The 21129-nt window shown below is 69.2% G+C and overlaps 6 protein-coding genes across 6 annotated transcripts; 5 read left to right on the forward strand and 1 right to left on the reverse strand.

The window, feature by feature from the left end:
* Nucleotides 1-166: 166 nt before the first annotated feature.
* Nucleotides 167-965, forward strand: EMIHUDRAFT_356935 (hypothetical protein). Its single transcript, XM_005765828.1, has one exon. It carries the CDS (start codon nt 204-206, stop codon nt 387-389), a length of 186 nt encoding a protein of 61 aa, XP_005765885.1. The 5' UTR covers nt 167-203; the 3' UTR covers nt 390-965.
* EMIHUDRAFT_212521 (hypothetical protein) lies at nt 951-5474 on the forward strand (the record flags this gene model as incomplete). The annotated part of the gene is made up of 9 exons (XM_005765829.1): nt 951-1000; nt 1161-1693; nt 2359-2588; nt 2708-3154; nt 3383-3478; nt 3588-3728; nt 3921-4181; nt 4299-4754; nt 4983-5474. The coding sequence occupies 9 exons, from the start codon at nt 951-953 to the stop codon at nt 5472-5474; spliced, it is 2706 nt and encodes a 901-aa protein (XP_005765886.1).
* Nucleotides 5475-5810: 336 nt separating this feature from the next.
* Nucleotides 5811-7869, reverse strand: EMIHUDRAFT_212522 (hypothetical protein; the record flags this gene model as incomplete). The annotated part of the gene is made up of 3 exons (XM_005765830.1): nt 5811-6610; nt 7070-7546; nt 7818-7869. The coding sequence occupies 3 exons, from the start codon at nt 7867-7869 to the stop codon at nt 5811-5813; spliced, it is 1329 nt and encodes a 442-aa protein (XP_005765887.1).
* Nucleotides 7870-9492: 1623 nt separating this feature from the next.
* Nucleotides 9493-10761, forward strand: EMIHUDRAFT_212524 (hypothetical protein; the record flags this gene model as incomplete). The annotated part of the gene is made up of 6 exons (XM_005765831.1): nt 9493-9565; nt 9634-9791; nt 9815-9956; nt 10098-10141; nt 10427-10533; nt 10608-10761. 6 exons carry the CDS (start codon nt 9493-9495, stop codon nt 10759-10761), a joined length of 678 nt encoding a protein of 225 aa, XP_005765888.1.
* Nucleotides 10762-12300: 1539 nt separating this feature from the next.
* On the forward strand, nt 12301-14140 carry EMIHUDRAFT_212525 (hypothetical protein; the record flags this gene model as incomplete). The annotated part of the gene is made up of 6 exons (XM_005765832.1): nt 12301-12750; nt 12832-12957; nt 13229-13330; nt 13461-13586; nt 13773-13840; nt 13918-14140. 6 exons carry the CDS (start codon nt 12301-12303, stop codon nt 14138-14140), a joined length of 1095 nt encoding a protein of 364 aa, XP_005765889.1.
* A 4283-nt stretch (nt 14141-18423) lies between these two features.
* On the forward strand, nt 18424-20972 carry EMIHUDRAFT_451953 (hypothetical protein). The gene is made up of 4 exons (XM_005765833.1): nt 18424-19066; nt 19649-19801; nt 20044-20104; nt 20430-20972. The coding sequence occupies exons 1-4, from the start codon at nt 18453-18455 to the stop codon at nt 20775-20777; spliced, it is 1176 nt and encodes a 391-aa protein (XP_005765890.1). The 5' UTR covers nt 18424-18452; the 3' UTR covers nt 20778-20972.
* The last annotated feature ends 157 nt before the right edge of the window (nt 20973-21129 follow it).

Here is a 21129-nt window from a genome sequence, read left to right on the forward strand (position 1 = left end):
CGCGGGCGGTCGGACGAGCGCAGCGTACGTCGGCCGCGAGCCGCGTCGCCAGCCGTCTCGCGAGAGAGCGGCGCCACCACGTGCGCGCAGCAGCCGCCGCGGCAGAGACGAGCCGCGGCGACGTCCGCTAACTGCCATTGGCGGAAAAAGACTGCAGTATAAAAAGACTAGCTGCGGGGCTCGCTAAACGCTCGCCGAGCTCCATGCTGTGCAACACCACCTCCTCACTAATCGTCAGGGGCGCGGAGAGCGCAGTGCACTGCGGTGAGGCTGCGCAGCGGGGGCTCGGCACCCCCTGCACCGCGCTCCAGCGGCGCAGGGGAGGGCGGTCGGTGGCGGCGGCGGCGAGGCGCGAGGCGGTGGCGGCGGTGGTGCGGGCGGCGGGATGACAGGGGAGGCGGCGGGATTGACAGGGGAGGCGGCGGCCACGAGCGGAGCGGCGCGAGAAGGGGGGGGGGGGCGGCGAGGCGCCGGTGAGCGAGGCGCCCGCGCCATCAGAGGGACGCGCCGCTGCGAGATGGAGGGCGGCGGTGACGGAGGCGAGGCGCGAGGCGGCGGCGGCGGCGGCGGCGGCGGCGGCGGCGGAGACAACGGCGGCACCGAGTCTCGGTGAGCGGCGGCGGGAGGAGGAGCAGCGGCGGCGCTCGCTCGCTGTTGACGGGAGCGCTTTTGAGCCTGGGAGCCCATGCCACTGCGACCGGCGTGCCCGGGAACGGAGATCGCGCGCGCGCCGCCACTCACGACGCGCGCGCGATCTTCGCGGAGTCGGGTCCCCAGAGGGAAGCGGTCTTCTCGGCCGACGTCCAGCGGCGCGCAAGGAAGCAGGCGCAGCGGAGGCGGCCTAGCACCGGCTCGGCGCCGGGCGGTTGCGCTGCCCGCGAGCCGCGTCCTGAGCCTCGGCAGCGCGCTGCGCGGCGCGGCGCTCGCGCCGCTGCGGTGCCGAGAGCGGCATGATTCGCCAGCTGAAGCTCGAGACTCCTCGGGTCCGCGAGTTCTGGGGGTCACCGGGATAAACGGCGGACGACGCGAGGCCCTTATATCTTTAGAAAGCGCGCGGAAGTACGCTGTTGCCCACTAAGCTCTTTCACCACGCCACTCCCACCAGACTCCCGCGGCTCTTTGGAGGAGGCGCTGCGCCGTTCCGAGGCCGGTCGGACCAGGCTGCGCGCCGCGCTAGCGCAGGCTCAGGAGGAGTCGAAGGCGGAGCTTCGCCAGGAGCGGCAGCGGCTGCGGAGTGCAGAGGCGCTGCTCGCGCAAGCCGAGCGCTACGAGGGTGGTGCGAGCTCCGAGGCCGTGGACGGGCTGCGGTGCCGCCTGGAGGAGCTCGCGCGATCGCACGTGCAGGTCGGCGAGGTGGAGCTCAGCGAGGCGAGGGGTGCTCTCGCCATCGCCCAGGAGAAGCTGTCACGCGAGCAAGAGGCGGGCCATCGGCTGCGCTCGGAGCTGGCCGCGGCGCGGGTGAGCGTGGATGTGGGCGCAGCGACGCTGGAGGGCGGCGCGCGTAAGAGCTACGGCGGTGCGGTAAGCAGCCTGCTGGGGACGGGCGGCGACGAGGGCGTCCGGCAGCAGCTTCGCGACACGCAACGCTGCCTGCAGTCCGCGATGGTCGAGCTGACCTCCCTCGCTGCGCGGAGCGCCGAGCAGGCGGCGGAGCTCGAGTCGCTGCGCCAGGCGGCGGCCACCGGCGGCGCTGGTGCTCCGGCGGCCGCCGCGCCGGGCGAGGCTCTCGCGGCCGTCTCTGTCCGGCTCGAGTCTGTGGCGGCGCAGCGGTCCGCCCTGCTGCGCGGGTGGGCGGACCTACCCCTAACCCTAACCCTAACCCTAACCCTATCCCTAACCCTAGGTCCGCCCTGCTGCGCGGGTGGGCGGACGCCTCGTGGCAGCTGCGCCGGATCGCGGGCGCCCGCAAAGCGGCGCTCGCGTCCGACGGCGACGATGGCGCCGCCTCCCACCCCGACGGCGCTTCGCCCGGCGGCACCGAGGCGGAGGGGAGGGAGGGGAGGGAAGGGAGGGAAGGGGCGGCCGAGGGCAGGCGGGGAGCGGCGGAGGCGGCTCTGCGCTCCGCGGCGCGAGAGCACGCGGCGGAGGTGTGGCGCGAGCGGGAGGCGACGCGGCTCGCGGTGGCTCGCGCGGCTGCGGCGGAGAAGGCGCTGCAGGCGCTGCACGCTTCTCCTTCCCGCCCTCGCTCTCCCCCCTCGGGCGGGAGAGGGGCCGCCCCCCCTCCTCGCAACGGCACCGCGGGCGGGGGCGTCCTGGGCAGCTGCAGCCCGGCTTCGAGGTCGCTCGCCGCAGGCAGCGCGAGGGCCATCGGCGCCGCCGCGCCGCCGCCAGTCGCGCCAGCGAGCGAGAGCGCCGCAGCGACGCCGCCGGCCTCTAGCCGTTGCGCGGCGGCGCCGAGCGGCGGCGCTGAGCTCGAGAGGGCTCGCGGCGCGGCGGCGGAGGCGCAAGCGGCGCTCGATGCAGCGGTGGCGGAGGGCCGGGCGGCGGAGTCCGCGCTGTCCGGCGAGGTGAGGAGGGCGGAGCAGCGCTCTTCGGAGGCGCAGCGGGCGCACGGCGCAGAGGCGCGCCGCTGGACTGCGACCCTGACGGTGCTGCGGTCTGCGCTGCTCGACGCTGACCGCGACGCAGGCGAGAGCTGCGCGAGCGCCACATCCCGCCTCCCGTCCCGACTTCGCGTTTGCCTCCCCCCCCCCCCCCCAAAGGCGAGGCGGCGCGGGCGGCGGCCTCTGCCGAGGCGGCTGCGGAGAGCGGTGTGCGCTCGTCCCGCGCTGCGGCGCGCAAGGCGCTCGACGAGGCGGAGCAGACTCGCGCCGAGCTGCAGCGAGAGGCGGCCGGGGCGGCGGAGACGCTCGCGGTGGAGCGGCGGCGTGCGGCCTCCCGCGCCGCGAGATTGCGGCTGCGGCTGACGTTCGCGCTGTCGATGGAGCGGCTCCGTGCATCTGCCGCCCGGCAGGGGGCGCGGGAGGCCATCGCTCGCGGGGCCGCATACGCTGCGGCGTGCGACGAGCTGCTGGCGAGAGTGGAGGAGCTGACGACGCGTGAGGAGGCGGTCGCGGCCGGCCAGGGCGGCGGTTGGGAGGCGGAGCGGGCGGAGCTGCTGCTGCGGTGCGAAGAGGCGGAGGCGGAGGCCGAGTCGCTGCGTGAGCAAGCGGGCGTACGTGGCGCGGGCGGGTTGCAGGAGTCCGCCGCCGCCGATGCGGCGAGCGCCGAGCAGCTCGACGAGGTGCGGCAGCAGCTCGGCGAGGCGCGGCAGCAGCTCGAACAGGCGCAACGAGCGGCTCGGGGGCGCGACGACGAGGTGGCAGCGGCGCACACCGCCGCTGCGAAGGCGGCGTCGGAGGCAGCGGCATCGACGTCGGCGCTCGAGGAGCGGCTCGGCCAGGCGCAGGCGGAGGTTGCTCGAGAGCGCGAGGTGTGCGGCCGGCTCGAGGCGCAGCTGGCGGAGGGCTCTGCCGACGAAGCGCTCAGCCAGCAGCTCGTAGAGCTGCGGTCGCAGCTGGACGAGGCGCGGACGCGTCTGCGCCTGCCTCGGCTGGCCCTCGGCCAGCTCTCTCACCGCCGCTCCGCGGTTGCCCCGACCCGCGCAGGAGAGGCGCTTGGCGGACGGGGCTCTCGACGAGCTGCGCGCGTGCGCGGCGCGCGACCGTGACGAGGCGCGCGACCGCTTCGCCGCACTTGAGGCGGAGCTGTCGGGTGCGCGGGCCGGCGCGGGCGATGCGCGTGAGCAGGTCGCAGCGCTGACTCTGCAGCTCGAGAGCGAGCGAGACCAAGCGCGCAGGGCGAGGGACGAGCTCGCGGCGGCGCAGCGGGAGGAGCGGTGGCATGCTGCGGCGGCGGCGGCGGGCTCAGCCGGCGGCAGTGCCGGGGCCGAGCTGCTCGAGCTGCGCGGTGCGCTGGCCGCCTCGCAGCGCGCGGCGCAGGCCGAGGCGAGCGCCGCCGCGGAGCGCGAGGCGGCCGCGCAGGAGGCGCACCGGTCGGCCCTCGCCGCCGAGCGAGAGCGGCTCGCGCGGTCGACGGCGGAGCTGAGCGACGTGTCGCGCTGCCTGGGCGAGCGCGAGGCGCAGCTGCTCGAGCTGCGCCGCGCGCGCGAGGCGGAGGCGCGCGAGGCCGAGGCGCGCGCTCGCGCGAGCGAGGCTGAGGCGGCCGAGGCGCGCAGGCGCGATCGCGCGCAGGCGCAGCTTGTGCGGGGTCTGCAGCAGCGGCTCGCGGCCGCCGCCGCTCGCGCCGGCGGCGGCGGCGCGGCCGGCGGCGGCGGCGCGGGCTCGGCTGAGGAGGTCTCGCACGCCGCAGCCCTGCAGGCCGAGCTCGACCATGTGCGTGGCGAGGCGGCCGGCCAGAGGGAGCGTGCCGAGCGCATAGAGGCGGCGCGCAGCCGCGAGCTCAACGAGGCGCGCAGGCAGCAGTGGGAGACGCAGGCCCTGGCGGAGCAGTCTCTGGACCAGGCGAGGCGCGCCTTGGCGGCCGAGCAGCGGTCGGCACAGGAGGGTCGCGCTGCCGCTGCAGCGCAGCTGGCGCGTGCGGAGGCGCAGCTCGGCGCCGAGCGCGCACGCGCGCAGGGCCGGGAGGCGAGCTTGGCCGCGCGACACCAGGAGCTCCTTGCCTCGCTCCAGCGCGAGCGGGAACGAGCCGCCCAACTCCCGCCGCAGCAACTCCCGCACCAGAGCCAGCCGAGCGGCGGCGACGCGGCGCAGCTCCGCGCTGCGCTCGCGGCCAAGCGCGAGGCGGAGGAGAGCGCGCAGCAGGCGCAGCAGCAGGTCGCCGCCCTCGCCGATGCGTTGCGCGCGCTGCGCCAGATACAGCCCGCGGCACAGCCCGCGGCACAGCCCGCGGCACAGCCCGCGGCCGTCGGCGAGGCCTCTCACGCCGCTCTTTCCACCCCGCCCACTCTGCCCGTTCCACCCGCTGCCGCTGCCCGCCCGCCTTCGGCCTCGCCGGGCGGCGCCCGCTTTGCCCCGCCTCCGCCAGCAGCGGGCTCGCCGCAGGAGCCCTCCTCTTCCACGCCGCCTGTCCCGCTCGCTTTCCGCACACGAAAGGCGGCAGCACCAGCCGCCACCCCTGCCGCCACCCCTGCCGCGCGACACGGCTTCGGTCGCAGCGTCGGGGTGGACTCCGACGAGGAGGACGACGAGGCGTCGCCATTTCACGGAGTGTCGCGCAGCGGCGGCGCGCCGCGCGTCTACGAGCCGCCGTCACGCGACGGCTCCCTCTTCTCTATGGGCCGCGTGCGGCAGCTCTTCTCGAAGGCGGGCCTCGAGGTCTCGCCCCGCATCCTTGCGGCTCTCGGCGGCAGCGGTGGCCGCCGCGGCGGGGGCGCAAAGTACGGCTCGCAGCTCCTCCGCACCCCTGCGGCCAACTCTCGCCAAGGCTTGTCATCGAGCAACTCCTCTCGCCAAGGCTTGTCATCGAGGTCGACCGGCACCGCGCTCTCCTCCGCCGAAGGACCTTCAACGAAACGGTCGACCTACACTTTCTAGTACTGATATGTGGCAGGTTTGCCGCTCTGCTGTGCCTTGTCAAAACCATTCATTGATACTCTGTCATCACTCACATACACCGCTCGCAGCAGCTCTCATACGTCAATAGAGCGCGCCGCCTCGCTCGCGGCTTTACGGTGCACGCTCTAGCTCTACACACGCGCACATTCGCGGAATCGCGCGCAGCCGGAGGCCCCGGGGCAGTGCCCAGTGCAAACGCATCGCACCGTCGGCGGCGTCGCTGCGAGACGTGCGCGCACCCGGCTCGCGCCAGATACATTGGTACAACCGAGCCGACGGGGTCGTGGCAGCGCAAATCAGCCCATGGTCTGGGGGCTAGATGCGCTCTATCGGCGCCTTCGTCTCACATGCCGCCGCTGGCGGGCTCGACCCGAACATGGCGTTGTACATCGACTTCACGCCGCTGATCGGCGCCTCGCTGGGGCCGGGAGCATTGGACGGGCCAGGAGCCTCGGAGTACGTCTCGGGTGGGGACTTTGCGTCGACGTGGGACGGCCCTGGGGCCTCCGCCTGCCACTCCTTGGCCTCGTCGGCCTCCTTGATGGGAGGGGTTCCGCCGCCGGTGGAGGGCTGCACGGGCGGGTCCTTCTTGAAGAGTTTGTTCTTGAGGTCCTCGCTACGCTCCTTTGGCATGTAGAGGACGACGATGTACGGATTGTTGTGGCTAAACTTGTAGGCAAAATAGTCGCCCGATTGTTCGCCGTACCTGCACTTGACCCAGATGTAAAACAGGATGGGGATCAGGAGGATGAGGAGGACAAGAAGCGCGAGGAGCTTCTCGTCGTCATCGCCGCCGGGAGGTGGCGCTCCCGGCGGTGACGGCACCGTGTCAGGATCAACCACAAACTCGCAGGGGAAGCGGTTCTCGGGCACCACGCGCTCCACAGGAATCTCGAGTGCCGACGTCAGCGATGCGGCGTTTGGGGACCATGCATGGACAGCGTCACACGACTCCTGGTCGTCAAGCAGGATCTGGCTGTCCACCCGGACCGATGCCTGCGTTATCTCCGTGATGATCTTCTCGGGAGTGACCCCAGTCTTGAGTCGAATCAAAGTAGTCAGACGCTCCTCGTAAACGGAAACCCCGGGATTCTCGTAGAAATCTTCGGGGGTTTCTTGTGCAGCGAAGAAAACCAGTCGAGTCGCCCAAAGCCCTGGCGGCGGCGTGGGCGGCGGCGGCGATGGAGGCGGCGGCGGCGATGGAGGCGGGTCGGGCGCCATTCCGGGTGGATGCGGTGGCGGCGGCGGCGGCGGCTCGGGCGCCATACCGGGAGGATGCGGTGGGATAGGCGGCGGCGGCAACAGCACCCGCGGCGAGGGCGAGGGGCACGGAGGGGGAGGGGGAATCATCGATGAGTACGAGCCGTAGGGCGGCGGAGGGGGGCATGGCGGGAAAGGAGACGGCGGGTGGGGAGACGGCGAGAAAGGGATGATGCTGGTTGCGGGGGTCGGCGACGGCGGCGGCACGTACGGGACGCTGGTCCCCGGCGACGGTGGCGGCACGTACGGCATGCTGGTCCCCGGCGACGGCGGGGGCACATACGGCAGCGAAGAGCCACCTGGTCCAGGCATACCTCGGAGCTTACGCCGCTCGTCAGGGGCGTCATAGCGCGGCAGCTCGACAGCTGCGGGCAAATCCGTGGTGATCTCCGCCGCGCACGCACTAGGCACGTAAACATTGGACTCGTACTTGTTCGTCTGGAGCGCCTCTATCACCTCGTCGTCGAGCCGCGGGTGGCACTCGGTGAAGAAGGCGCAAATCGACCAGAGCGCCGCGCGCTCCGCCATGAAGACAGCGCAGCCGGGGGTCTCGGCGCACTGCGCCGCGCAAGCCTCGAGCTCCTCCTCCCACGTTGCGCGGAGCGGCATCTCGATCACGCGCTCTGCGCCAACCTCGTAGGCGGACTCGGCGCAGCTTTCATCCTCACACGCCTCTGCCTCGCACACCGTCTGGGGCGCGACCAAGCAGTAGCCAGGCTTGGCCCGCGCAGGGGAGGAGCCTTTGAAGGCTGGGAGGGCGGGTAGCTTGAGCCCAGCCACGGGCTCGCCGCCTTGCCAGGGCGGCCACGGCAAGTCTGCAGCAGGGGGCAGCACAGGTCAGGAGAATGCGAAGGGTGCACGCGCCGCGGCGGGCATAGGTAAAGGGAACGCCGCGCAGGAGCGGCGAGAGTGGCTGAGCGGGTTGGCCAACCCACACCAACGTGAGTATTAGAGTGCCGTCAGCATCGAGCTGGGCCAGGCGAGCTGGGCATGCGTCTGCGCAGGGCGCAGAGCCAGCGCAGCGGCGCCGAGGCGCCACGAGGAGCGGGGTCGAATGCGCACCTTGCTGGGAGGCGGTTGAGGTGCCGATGGCGAGCGCCAGGGCCAAGCGCATCCAGGCCGGCGGCGCGCGACAGCGTGCGCGCGATCCGAGAGGGGGTGACGACAGACGGCGCGCGGGGCTGGAGTGCCCGTCGTTGTCTTATTCGCTGCTGGGTTTGACCACAAGTCGCACAAAGTCGCACATTCGGTTACGGCGCAGCATCGATGATGAAGCAAAAAAATTCCTGATCCCCTTCGACTACTATACCTCTTCGACTACCCCCCCTAATCAACAAGAGAAGTCGCAAAAGGTGCGGGTTGCCAACTGCCAGTTTCTGCACTCCACTCTCCAAGTGCTCCAAGTACCAAGACCAAGTGCAAACAAACAATCGTCTGCTCCTAGCCGGGGTGGCGTCGTCAGCCGAGGAGGGGTTGCAGCAGCTCGATCGTGAAGGGGACGATGAAGAGCGAGCCCGAGAGAGAGAGCGTCCTCGGCAGCAGGCCGTGGAAGAAGCCGCGCATGCCGCCGCGCGCCTCGTAGATGGCTCGCACCGCGCAGCCGAGACCGGCGGCGTGCGCCTGCTGGTACGAGGCCACCACCGACGGCGCATGCGAGAGCGGCCCCGCGACCAGCGCGGTGAAGAAGGCGGCGGCGTAGTTGCTCGCAGCGAGCCGCAGCCAGCTGTGAGGCGGCTCCTGGGCGGAGGGGCGGAGGCGGGCGCGGAACTGACCGGAGAGGAAGAAGAGGCAGCCGCAGTAGGGCACCTCGCGCGCAGCGATCATCGTCAGCCCGTGCGGCAGCAGCAGGCCACGCAGCCCGCCGCTGCGGAGCGTGTCGCCGGCCGCTTGCGCCACCGTGCCGCCGAGGGCGTGCGCGCGGGTCACGAGCGCCTCGACCTGCCGCGCGCAGAGACGCGGGGTCGGCGGCGGCTCACTGGGCGGGGCAGCGGCGGCGGGCAGTTTGCCTGTGCGCCCACGAGCAGCGCGCCGGCGACGCCCGACGCCATCGAGGCGCAGGCGAGCGCCGCCCTCTGGGAGAAGCCGCCGAGGTCGAGGAGCGCGCGCTCGAAGAGGGTGGTCGAGCCGTCTGCCACCACCGTCATCGGGCCCATCGCCAGGTAGAGCGTGCCCGAGCCCTTGTAGAGCTCGCCGCGCGGAGGGAGCGGGAGGCCGGCCGAGACGCGCTTGGCGACAATCCAGAGCGGAAAGTTGACGACCATGTCGGAGGCGCTGGCCGCGGCGACAATGACCGCCCGCCGGCCGAGCCGGATCGACTCGCGGTCGTCCACCGCGTCGAGCGGCGCAGACTCGAGGGACATGGCACAGTGGGGTGCACTATACGCGGGAAGTGCGGCTTGTTTCTTTTGTAACCTTTGCGAGGGCGCTCAATCTTTCTTTTCATCGCTCGTGTAGGTCTATCTTGAAACGTTGTTCTATCTATCTTCCTCCTATCGATTCCTACCTGCCCCGGTGAGGCGGTTCCCCTCCGCCCTGTTGCTTTTCCTTCCTATCGATTCCCAAGAATCCCGCCACCTCCTTATCAGCGGGTCACTTCGCTTTCGCTCGCCTTGTCCGGCGCCGCCGCGCGGCCAGCCTTGGCTGCGCCCGGCATCATCACCACTATCGGACGGCCGTCCAGTGCGCCCATGACGCCGACGAGACCGAGCGCAGAAACTTTCACTCTCGCCGACGCTTTATGAGGCACCCCCCACCGAATCGACCAGAGCCAGCAGAGCACTCCTCGCCTGGCTCGGTCGAGTCAGCGCCCGGTTGTGATCGTCTGGTCCCCAGTTCGAACCCAGGTGGGCCTGCTGCCGGCCGCGTTATGGCTCGCCAGAGCTGCCGGGCTTGCCCAACCTCGCTGGCGACTTTGGCGAGGCTGGGGTGGCTGCTGGGCATGACGACATCGCGGCTGTGACCTCCACGCTGCGGAACATCCGCCTGGGGTTCGCACGGGACGCCGCAGCGACCCGCGTTCAGCGGGCGATGCGCGCGGTTCCTGGATCCTGCTGCGCAAGGGCACCTTCATCATCACGATCCTCATCACCAAGATCCAGGCTGCTGCACGCGGCCTCATCACTCGCACTTCTCTGAACAACTTCTTCAAGGCCTGCCCGCCCAGCGGGCGCACCGCCGACCTCTTCCTCAGCCGCGTCTACGGTGGCCACGAGGGCGGGCGGCGGCGCGGCGGCGGCTACTTCGTCGATTTCATCTACTGTTTGCGCTCGACCCGTCTTCCTCTCTCTCTTCCGGAAGTGCTGGCCCGATTCCCTCTCGAATTCTACAACCCTCACGACACAGTGCGAGGCTGCGACGGAACCATCAGGTTCTGCCACCAACACGAGGTCACCGGAGAGCAGCTGAGCCTGCCTCCGCCCTCGTCCCCCTCCTCCTCCCGTGAGTCGCCCTGCCCCAGTCGTCCAGAGCACGACCTCTGGCGAGCCAGCCCGCGGTCACTTGATGACCCCCCCAAGAGCACCAAGAAGAAGGCAAGAAAGACCAAGAAAGCCCGCGACGCCAAAGCTGCGGCTGTGGCCGCTGCAGCGGCCGCAGAGGCGGCGGCGCGGAAGGCTGCAGCCGAGGAGGTGGCTGCAAAGGCGGCTGCTCAGGCGACCGCTCAGGCCGCTCAGGCCGCTCAGGCGGCCGCTCTCGGACGGTACAGGTTGGTCAACGCTTGGTTCTATCCATGCGGCGACTGGTACACCTTCTACTCTGGGATGGCAGCACGGCCGAGAAGGTCGCACGGCGCGCTGTCTTCCCGACGCTCGAGCACGACGACCACGACCCCGGCCCCCTCGCAGAGCGCATCAGGCGCGACAAGCGCGAGCGGTCCGACCGCTCCTCCGACGACTCCTCCTCCGACCAAGACTCATGCGGCACCGGCTCTACTAGCGAGGCGAATGACATATTCGACACCCTCGACGACCATCTCGGCTACGGTTCCGACTCCGGCTCCGGCTGGTAGTCGACAAGCTGCCAAGCCCAAATCACTGTGTGTGACACATTTCTTGTTGGCTTCTAAAATCTCTCTCTCGATTCCCTCGTGTAGAGAGAGAGAGAGAGAGAGAGAGATTTGAGAGAGATTTTTAGCAATACCAACAACTCTAACACTCATGTTGCCCTCGTGAGGCGGTCCCCCCATACGCAACGCAGCCAGCGCATGGAGGGGCGCAGGGGCGCAGGGCGCCGCGCCGCCCGCGGCTCCCGCCAGCTACGAGCTACGTCCGCACGCGGGTTTTAGGTTTGTTGTTGGCACAAGCCGGGTGCCGGCAGCCGGGTGGCGGGTCCCAAGTCTGGAAACCACGAGCGATTTCCGCAAAAATCTAAGAATAAAAGAAACCACGGCGCGCCGCAGACGCGGCCCCGAGAAAAGGGCGGACGCACGAGTGTGAAAGGGAGCCCCAGCTCAAAATTTCTCTTCGCCTGCGGCGGCGCGCGCACTTGTCACTTTCCAAGTCTGCGGTGTTCTGAGTGGAGTAGATGGAGGCGTGTGTGCGTCTTCCCGTCATCCAGAGAGCCGACTCGGCGGCAGACTCTGGCATCGCCCTCGCGGACCGCAGCCTGGGCCCGCGCAGCTTACAGCTTACCTCTTAAACTTACCTAAAAATCCTTCGGGCCTGCCGGCTCTGCTGGCTTGAGTGCTGGCCGGAGCTAAGAAACCACGGCGCGGGGTGGATGAGGGCTGTTTGTTAAAAAAGGCTTAGAAACGGCGGCGACGCCGCTGTTTTCTTAATGACCGTGCCTTTTGTAGTGCCAGTCCGAGCCAGTCTGCTGTGAGAGGGGCTTGTATGTGAGTGAGTGAGTGAGTATTCTTGATACGAAACCACGACGACACACACCAGTCGACTCGCATCGGTTGCCTCCATGAACGGCGGAGCTATTCTCGCGTCCACACCACACCTGGCTCCAACGTGGACACGCCCATAGGCATACATAGCTGGGGACACTACTAGGTCACGCATGGCATCAGAAGTTTTATCTCTGGGCCCCGAAAGGCATCACACATGAGCTCTGTGTCTTCCTTTGCCAACAACATACCTACAACACACACACACACACACACGGGCTTTTGTGGTAAAATTCTTCATGCCCGGAACCCCTTTCGCGGCGCCACCTCAGCGCGGTTTGGCCGTCTGGCTGCCTTCTCCGCTGCCTCCCGCTGCCTCCATGAGCCGACAAAGTAGACCTCGCGGGCCGCGGATCGTCCTTCCCACCAGCCTACGCTGGCTGCTGCTGCTGGGAGCACGGTGCGAGGCCTCGCCCGACTGCGCCGACACCAACGCCGAGTGCGCCGCTTGGGCAAAGCAGGCGCGCTCCAGCCCCCGCTGGCCATCGGAGCCGTCCACGCACTTGCCGCGCACTAACCCACGCTCACCGCCAGCTCCGATCCCGCCGCCGCTCTCAGCGCTCCACCTGCACTCGCCGCCACCACACCTGCGACCCTCGCCACCGCCGCCCGCCTCCACCTCTCACTCAGGGCGAGTGCACCAACAACCCGTCGTACATGCTCTCGTCGTGCCGCGCCTCGTGTGGCAAGTGCGGCCCGAGCAGCGGCTCGCAGAAGGGCGCGCAGAAGCCGACCGAGGTCCTGCGAGACGATGCCTACTCGCTGCACGCCGGCTCGGTGTCTGGCGCCGGCCGCCACCTGCACAGCGGCATGTACACGCTGGTGGACGCGAGGGCGTACTGCGACGGGAAGGAGCAGTGCGGCGGCTTCAGCGTCGACCTCCCCGAGCCGCAGCCGCTGCCGGCCGGCGCGCACCTCGTCAAGTTTTGGCGGCAGGTGGACTCTGTCGTCGCGGACGTGGCGCGAGCCACCTTCCGCAAGGAGAAGGGCCGGGGAGGGGAGACGTCCGGCGGCGACGCGGGCGGGTACGCCAAGCGGCGCGAGGCGATGGTCGCCGCCTACTACGTGGCGACCGCCGAGGAGTTTGCGGGTGCGTCGAAGCACCAGGTGCCGGGAGAGAGGGGCGGTGCGCCCGAGTGTCTCGTGAGGCTCGCGGCGACTCACACGCTGCCGACACGCCGCTTCCAGGCGGTCGTCGAGCAGCTGCGCGCGGCGCTGCTGTCGGGCGCCGACCGCGACGCCTGCTACGTCCTCCGCGCCCACGCCTACCTCGGCCTCGGCAACGTCGACAACTGCAAGCGCGACGTCGGCGCGGTGCTGCGGTCCGACCCGGAGCACGGAGCTGCAAAGGCGCTGCACCGCAAGCTGAAGAAGTTCGGCAAGGGGCTGGGCGAGGCGGAGCAGCTCGAGCAGGCCCGCCAGTGGGCAGCCGCCGCCGACAAGTACTCGGCCGCCGCCAAGCTGTTCGACTCGCCTCCGCCGGCGGGGCCCTTCTCGGAACCTTCCTGGAGCCTGCCCCCTCCCGGGACCTTCCGGAGCCGCTCTGCAGGTGACGCAACTCGCGCTCGGGCTCTGCCGCTGCCAGGCGCGCCTCAAGAAGGGTGCCGAGGCCGCGCACTGGTGCGGCGTGCTCCACCGCTCCAACTCTGCCGACCTCGAGTCGCTCTTCCTCTACACGGACGCGCTGGTGCGGCCCAGCACCTCGAGCCAGCACCTCGAGCCAGCACCTCGAGCCAGCACCCGCCACACGACCCAACCCGCCGCCCCTCCTCTGGCGACATCGGCCCGCCCCTCCCCCCTCCCGCCTACCTCCGCAGGTGATGAACGGCGACGATCACAAGGCGCTGCAGGCGCTGCGTACGGCGCAGCGGCAGCACCCGCGCAACCCTCGCATACACCAGAAGGTCGACGCCCTCGAGCGCGCTATCAAGCGAAAGTCGAAGGTCGACCACTACAAGGAACGCCCACCGGCATACGCACAGACTTGCACACCCCATCCATCCCCGCGCCGCCTCCCCCGTCCCGCCTCCCCCGTCCCGCCTCCCCCGCGCCGCCTCCCCCGCGCCGCCTCCCCCGTCCCGCCTCCCCCGCCCCCACGCCCCACGCCCCACGCCCCACGGACGGCGCAGGTGCTCGGGGTCTCGCGCAGCGCCTCCGCCCGCGACATCAAGCGAAAGTACCACGAACTCGCGAGAAAGTGGCGCGCGCAACTTGGCGCGGCTGCGGCAGCCGGCTGGCGGCGCACCTGCCGACTACCCGGGCACGTTGTGTTAGGCACCCGGACAAGAACCCCGACGACAAGGACAAGGCCGAGGCCATGTTCAAGAAGATTGCGCGCGCGCACGAGGTGCTGAGTGACGCGGACACCCGCGCGAGGTACGACCGCGGCGAGGACGTGGACGACCCAAACGCGCGGCAGCAGCAGCAACGGAACCCGTTCGGAGGCGGGTTCCACCAGCAGCGAGGGCGGCAGCAGCACTTTTATCGAGGCTTTTGAGGGCCGCCGTGCGGCGGCGCGAACGCTGTGCCGCGGCGCGCTGCGCTCCCTCGCCTCTCGGCAGCGCGACGGGAGAGGGTGGAACGCGACGTGCCTCGCCAGGGCGCAAGTGGTAAAAGATTCTTACGTCGTGGGCGGAGGCGCAAGAAGAAATCCTTCCGCCTGTATTTTCTCTGCAGTGTCTACGCGCCGAGACAGTGTGGTAGCCTCTAGGGAATAAGCGGGCTACCTTTTTCTTCTGCGCTTGGTGGCTACGCATCCACGTCTCGCCGTACGTCGCGCCGTCGCCGTCGCCACACAGTCGGGTAGCGTCGATGGGCGCCCACTGCATGCCCGCCAAGAAGTCGTTTGCGCCGGCGGAAGTTCGAGGCCTCTCTGGCGGGGTTAAGGCCGGCCGGTCGGACATGGAGCGGCGGTGGCGACGGCAGCAGCGGCGACAGAGGTCCCACGAGGCGCTGCACAATCGTGGCTGGGCTGAGGTGTCGCTCCAGAGGCGGAAGCGGTGGGACGTCATCGACTTTGTCGAGCAGGCGCACGCAGAGCACCACGAGAGAGTCCTGGCGGAGCTCGAGAGCGTTCGCTCAATGTGGGACTCAGCTCTGAACCCCGACGCCTGGTGGGAGCAAGGACACGAGGCCTGCAAGCGCATTTGCGAGAGGCTAGCGCCGCTTGGCATTCGCGTGTGGGACTCGAATCTCCCGTCAACGGCGCCGCTGCCGCCGTACGAGGCCTCGGGTCCTCGCTTTTATGTCTCTGTGGACAAAGCCTTCGCTCGGGCTGCCGGCGTGGTGGAGGCGGCTCCGCTCCCTCCGCACCTGTCAGAGGTGCTTTGGCCCGGCGAGTCGGGCGGTTTCGTTCGGAACATGGGATGGGTGCTTGCGCCTCCCGGCTCCTCGCCACAGCAGCTGCACCAAGACTGGACCGAGCAAGGCCTGGCGCACATCATCTGGAAGAAGGCGCCGGGCCGGGTCACCACCGAGTTCGTCGAGGGACGTTTTGGTGATGCGCGCGCCGAAGACTATGAGCACGTCACGAGGGCCGAGGGCGCAGCCATTCTCTTCCTCTCGACGGTCCTGCATCGCGGAGCCGCCGTGTCGGACGCGGCTTGGGGCTGCAGTCTGTCGGTCGAGCTCTGCTCCGAGGCCGGCCAGCGGCGGTGGGAGGCGACCGAGAGCCGTGAGCAGGTGCGCGACCCCGATTACACCGTGATGCCGATTGGCAAGCCACGCGCGCGGATGTGTGTACGTAGAGAGGTCGAGCTGTGAGAGAGAAAGAGAGCGAGAGGAAAGATAGTATCTATCTATTAGATAGCGAGAGAGATCGTTGTGAGTGACTCTGTCTGTATCTCCCCAGTTCATCCTCCATCGAGTGGCGTTCTGAACACCACTCTCGCCGAGGTGCATGAGCATGTTCATGTGCATGTTTCATGTGAAGTCATGTTGTACACAAGTATAGTCTGCGCCAGTCCGCGCTCTCGGTAGTGGCTAGTGCGCCTGCGCGGGCGGACCCTCACCGAGATCACAGATCACAATTCTGGTCGTTATTACTCCAGCCAAAATTGCCGTTGCCAGTTGAAGCCAGTCGAATTTGATTTTACGAAACCGGCGGCGGCGACATTCCGGCCAACAGCACCCGGGAGGAACACATGGGGGGTGGCGAGCCGCCGCGGTATAAGAAGCCAAACGCAAAATGGCTTCAAGCAAGACGCACACAGGAAGGCACCGCGAATCGCAGCTGTGCCGCGCCCAGCCTGACTCCAACGCCGCAGCCGAGCTCAACGCGCTCGAGAGGCGCTGATTTTGCAGCTCGGGCGGCCCCTGGGTTGGAAACCAAGGTTGGAGTGGCCTTCTCGGGAGGTGGGATTCGCGCCTACACGTATGGACACGGCTTCCTTCGCGGTCTGTACCAGTGCGGCGCCCTCGAGCCCAAGGATGGCGTTCACCTCTACCTCTCCGGCTCGAGCGGCGGCGGTTGGTGCGTTGGCTGCTTCTGCTTCAACCAGTCCTCGACGCTGGAGACGCTTCTCGCCACGGAGCGGCTCAAGTACCAGCTGAAGGATCTCACCGTCAAGACTATGCAGCCTCGTCCCGCCGGCGCGATGGTGACAGCCTCGATGACCAAGCTCGCCATCAACCTTGCGACCGGCATGTTTGGCGGCTGCGTCGACGGAATGGACGGCCTGCTTTGCGCCGCCAATGGCGGCGGGCCGCTGGCTCAGTCGTGGCAACACGGCATCTACGATGTCTTTCTCGCGCCGTTTGGCGTGCCTTACAACAAGGAGATGGCCGGGAGCCCCGAGGATGTCGAGCGGCTCATCACAGAAAGCAAAGGCAAAAAGAGCTGCTGCGGCAGCATGCCCAAGGCGAAGGACTTTGTCCTTCCGGCACCATACACCGCCGGTATGACTCCCATCGTCAATATGACCATGTACGGGCCGAGGAAGCACCTGTTTGGCTGCGGCACGCTGATGGCCGTCTACGAGCACGAGATGGATTGCCGAGAGGCTTCGAGGGAAGGGAGCACAGTGGGCATCGACCCGCTCGCGGCGCGGCGTTCCCACAACAACGCGTCCTACACCAACTACATGGTGACGCCTTCGGCCGTCTTCACAAACTACGACGGTGGGGCTATGCAGGTGATGCCCGGAAGCATGGCGGATGCGTGCCGCAGCAAATCAGACGACACTGAGTTCTTGGCGTGCCACGTTGAGAGTGTCCCGCCGAGCAAGCTGCTGCACAAGACGTGCTGGGAGAAGCTCTTCCCCTGCTCTCGGCAGCGCTTCTCAGTGGAGGATGCTCTCGCCACAGGGAGCATGCTCTTATCGGCCGACCTCCAGACGCCCGTCGACCTCATCAACCAGTCCTGGATGGCCAAGTGCAAGTCGCAGATGGTCAACGCGGTCGTGGGCGACTTGATGCCGATCTACAACATCGAGAGCTCCCCGGGGCGGGTCGAGCCTCTCCAGTGGGGCGACGGGGGCAACTTTGACAATCTGGCCGCGATGGCGCTCTTGCAGCAAGGCATGTCCCACGTGGTTGCGCTCATGGCGACGCCGTCTCCCTTCCTCCCCCGCAGCGAGTGTCCTCCCGAGTGGAGCGACGAGAGGTACTGGGCGGCGTGCATGGACTATAGCGTCTCGTCGTACTTTGGTGTCAAGCTCGTCGGAGAGGACTTTGACGAGCTCGCGACCGGATATCCGGCCGCGCAGTGCCACGTCTTCAACCACGACCACTTTCTGGAGCTGCTCGACCAGTTCGAGGCTTGCCTCGCGGCAGGGAAGCCACTGATTGGAGTGCTCGAGGACATCGAGGTGCTCCCCAACGACTGGTTTGGCATCTCGGCCGGCCGCGTCACCTTCACCGTGGTGTACAACCAAGCGCCCCAGTCCTTCCTCGATCGGGTGCCTGCCGAGACCATCACCGCCGTCCTGCCGGAGGGAGGTGCGTGCAACACCCCTGGCAATTTTCCGTACTTCCCCACCACGCCGGGCACGCTCAAGGGGCTCTCGTCCGTCGAGGCTCACCTCCTCGCCGACATGAGCAGCTGGACGGCTGTGAGCGAGTGGCCAAAGCTCAGCCAGTCCTTTCCCGGGGCAGCGGGGCCCTAGAGCCCAGTGGCAAAGGAGGAGGAGTACACGGCGTGCGTCCTGCTGGATCGACTGACGCCGTCTGGCGAGCGGGCGGGCATGGTTGGTCGCTGATGGGAGCGCGTTTAAGCGCGTGGAGCTCGGAGGGGGGGGGGGGGGCAGTGGAGGTCTCATTGCCGCACTTCCTTTGCTGCATGTTGCTCGACTCTCTCTCTCTCTCTCTCTCTCTCTCTCTCTCTCTCTCTCTCTCTCTCTCTCTCTCTCTCTCTCTCTCTCTCTCTCTCTCTCTCTCTCTCTCTCTCTCTCTCTCTCTCACTCACTCACTCACTCACTCTCTCTCTCTCTCTCTCTCTCTCTCTCTCTCTCTCTCTCTCAATCACTCACTCACTCACTCACTTTCGTCTTGACTCTTCTCTTTAGGTAGCGAATTTTGTAAAGAGAAACGCAAAGCCGGTACAGCGGCGAAACTTCTCGTGGTGGGGTTCCTGTATCTCGGTTAGGACATACACAGCTCACAGGAGCCAGGAGGGAGAGAGAGGGCTATAGCGGTATAGGACAGAGTGGGAGCAGCCCGAGACCCCAGCAGGACATGCTCTGGCGGGCTCGCGAGAGGAGTTGCGCTCGTGGCGAGACGAACCCGGCGAGGCATTCACAGATAGGTTGTTAGGACCCCCTACCGCTTTGCAGCCTGAACCAGGGCCAGCCGGTTGGCGGTAGTGCTCGTTCATGACGGCGCAAGCTGGTATCTGCGCCGTTTGCGCCGCGCCGGAGTCTGATCCATCCCAGCTGCACACCTGCGCGGGATGCGGGGTGACCGTCCACATCGATTGCTACCTCGGCTCGTGTGCGGACGCGCCGGCGGCTGGTCACTTTCGGTGCAGCGCTTGCACGGAGGTGCAGCCCAACGGCGAGCCGGTGGTGTGCGCCTTGTGCGCATCTGGCGGAGGCGCGCTGCTCAGGTCCGTCGACGGCGGCTGGGTGCATGGCGTGTGTGCGAGCTTTGTTCGCGGTGTCTCGCTCAGGCAGAGCCCATGTGGCTCCGCGCTGGTTGCGTATGGTGTGCAGGCGGCCCTGGCCGCGTCTGCTGCGCAGCCCTTTGAGAAGCGCTGCGACGCGAGCGGCGGCGGCGATGGTGCCGGCAAGGTGGTCGAGGTGTCCGGCGGAGGCAAGTGGCGCGGCTGCTCGAAGAGCGAGCGCTGCAGCCGTCCGGATAGGCACCCGGGGCTGTGCAAGCTGAACGCCACACCGTCGGCCTTGCCGGAGGTCGCACCGGTCGCAAACGGCAACGGCGCTGGCGACGGGCGCGCCGTCCCTCTCTCGCTCGTCGTCGCGATTCAGTCGTGCGGCGACGCTCCGCAAGCCGAGCCGGGGCAGCAGCCGGGGCAGCAGCCGGGGCAGCAGCAGCCGGGGCGGCAGCAGCCGGGGCGGCAGCAGCCGGGGCGTGGGCGGGAGCAAGCCTCCGCGCGAGGGGCGAGAGGCCTCGGGGCGGGACGCGATCTGGCTCCGCCCGCCGCCGCCGTCGAGGCCCTCGGCCCCTCCCCGCCGGGCTGCGGACCCGCCCCGCCCGGCTGCGCGCTGTGCGGCGGCGCTCCGCCGGGCGGGCTGGTGCCGTGCAGCGCGGCGGGCTGCTCCGCGCTGCTGCACCCGCACTGCGCCTTCGCCTCCGGGCTGCGGCTCGGCTCGGTGGCCCACTTCGGCGGCGACCTCCGCTTCCTCCTCTGCGGGAGGCACTCTGGGCCTGGCTGGGCGGCGCACGCGCCCCGCTCGCTCGGCCCGGCGGCGCTTCAGCCAGCTCCGCCTGCAGGCCCTCCCGAGGCGGCGGCGGGCGGCGGCGGCGGCGGCGGCGGCGGCGGCGGCGGCGGCGGCGGCGGCGGCGGCGGCGGCGGCGGCGGCGGGGCCAGGCGCAGCGGGAAGGAGCGGAGAGCGCATGCGGCGGCGCTCGAGGCGTGCGAGGCGGGGTGCGGCGGCGAGGGGGCTGTGGCAGGCGAGGGGACTGTGGCAGGGACACCGGCCCTCTGCTACAGCAGCGCGCTCGAGTCCCGCGCGACCAAGCTCGCCCGCCTCGCCGCGCCCGCGTACGCGCCGCCAAAGCCGCCGCCGCAGGCCGACTCGGCTCGCTCCCGAGGCGCGCACCCCCCTCTCCCGCCACCATCTCCCTCCCGCCCCGTGTCCTCCCTCGCCCCTCCCCCCTCCCTCGCCCCCCTCCCGCCCCTTGAGCGGTTGCCTCCTTGCGCAGGGCCGAGCCTCGTCTAACCCTAACGCTAACCCTAACCCTAACCCTAGGGCCGAGCCTCGTCTACGCCCCGCCACCCGGCAGGGCAGCACACTACGGCGTCGGCACCGAGCGCGCCGGGCCCGACGGCCGCACTTGGCGCGTCGTCGGCGCCGAGCGAGGCCGGCAGCGGTGGGCGCCGCTCGATGAGCAAGGCAGGCCGATGGGTGCGGCGGCGGGGCTGCCGCGCGCTGCCCGCCCGGCCGGGGGCGCCTCGCTGCGGCGCGGCTCCTCGGGCGGGCTGCGGGCGCAGGGCGGCGGGGAGTGCGGGGCCGACGGGGCGGAGGGCGGGGAGTTGATGGAGTATGATGAGGCTCCCCTCGCCCTCGCCCCTCGCCCTGCGCCCCTGAAGCCGCCGGAGAGAGAGAAGCACCCGCACCGCGGCAGAGCGTCGTTTGAGGGCCTCCCTCCCCGCGCCCCTCCCGCCGCAGGCGATGGTCGACCAGAAGCTGTGGCCTGGCGCCTTCGCCGCCGGCTGGCGCATCCGCGAGGCCTACCTCAACTCGCGAAAGTACGGCAACTGGAGGTACGTCACGCCGTGGGGAGAGCACCACAAGACGCGCGCAGAGGCGGCCGAGGCGCACGCGCTCGACGAGGCGGGCATGGCGCCGCCGCGCGCCTACCCGCGCGTCCGACTCGTCCTGTCTCGCGGCGGCGCGCCCAACCCCGACGGGTCGGACCGCCTCGCGCCTCGCATCGCTCGGCCGCCGTCGAGCGCGGCGCGGTCGCCGGCGATCAAGCGCGACCTCGAGGACGCGGCCGAGGCGCAGTCGCCGTGAAGGGCGGCGTGCGACGGCCCTGCCGGGCTGGAAGCAGAGGCGCGAGTGCGCGTTTGGCTCCAGGCCCGAGGACCTGTGGAGGGTCGTGCACGTGGCTCAGCCCCATGCAGGATGACTCTCGGCACTGCTCGCCTCGCTCCACCTCCCGCGGTTGTTGGTTTCTTGATGTTCTCATGTTGCAATTACAAACACACAGTGGGGAGCAGTGCAGTACTGCAGAGAAAAGAGAGTGACGAAAGAGTCAAAGAGAGATGCATAAATAAATAAATCGGCGCATACCGTGAATCCGTGATCATTCGGGCGCAGCGGCTCTCCCGCGACCCCGGCCCCTCTCATAGCCGCAGCCGTAGCC

The sequence above is a fragment of the Emiliania huxleyi genome (genome assembly GCF_000372725.1).
Source record: "Emiliania huxleyi CCMP1516 unplaced genomic scaffold EMIHUscaffold_53, whole genome shotgun sequence".
In the NCBI taxonomy this organism is placed as follows: Eukaryota; Haptophyta; order Isochrysidales; family Noelaerhabdaceae; genus Emiliania; species Emiliania huxleyi.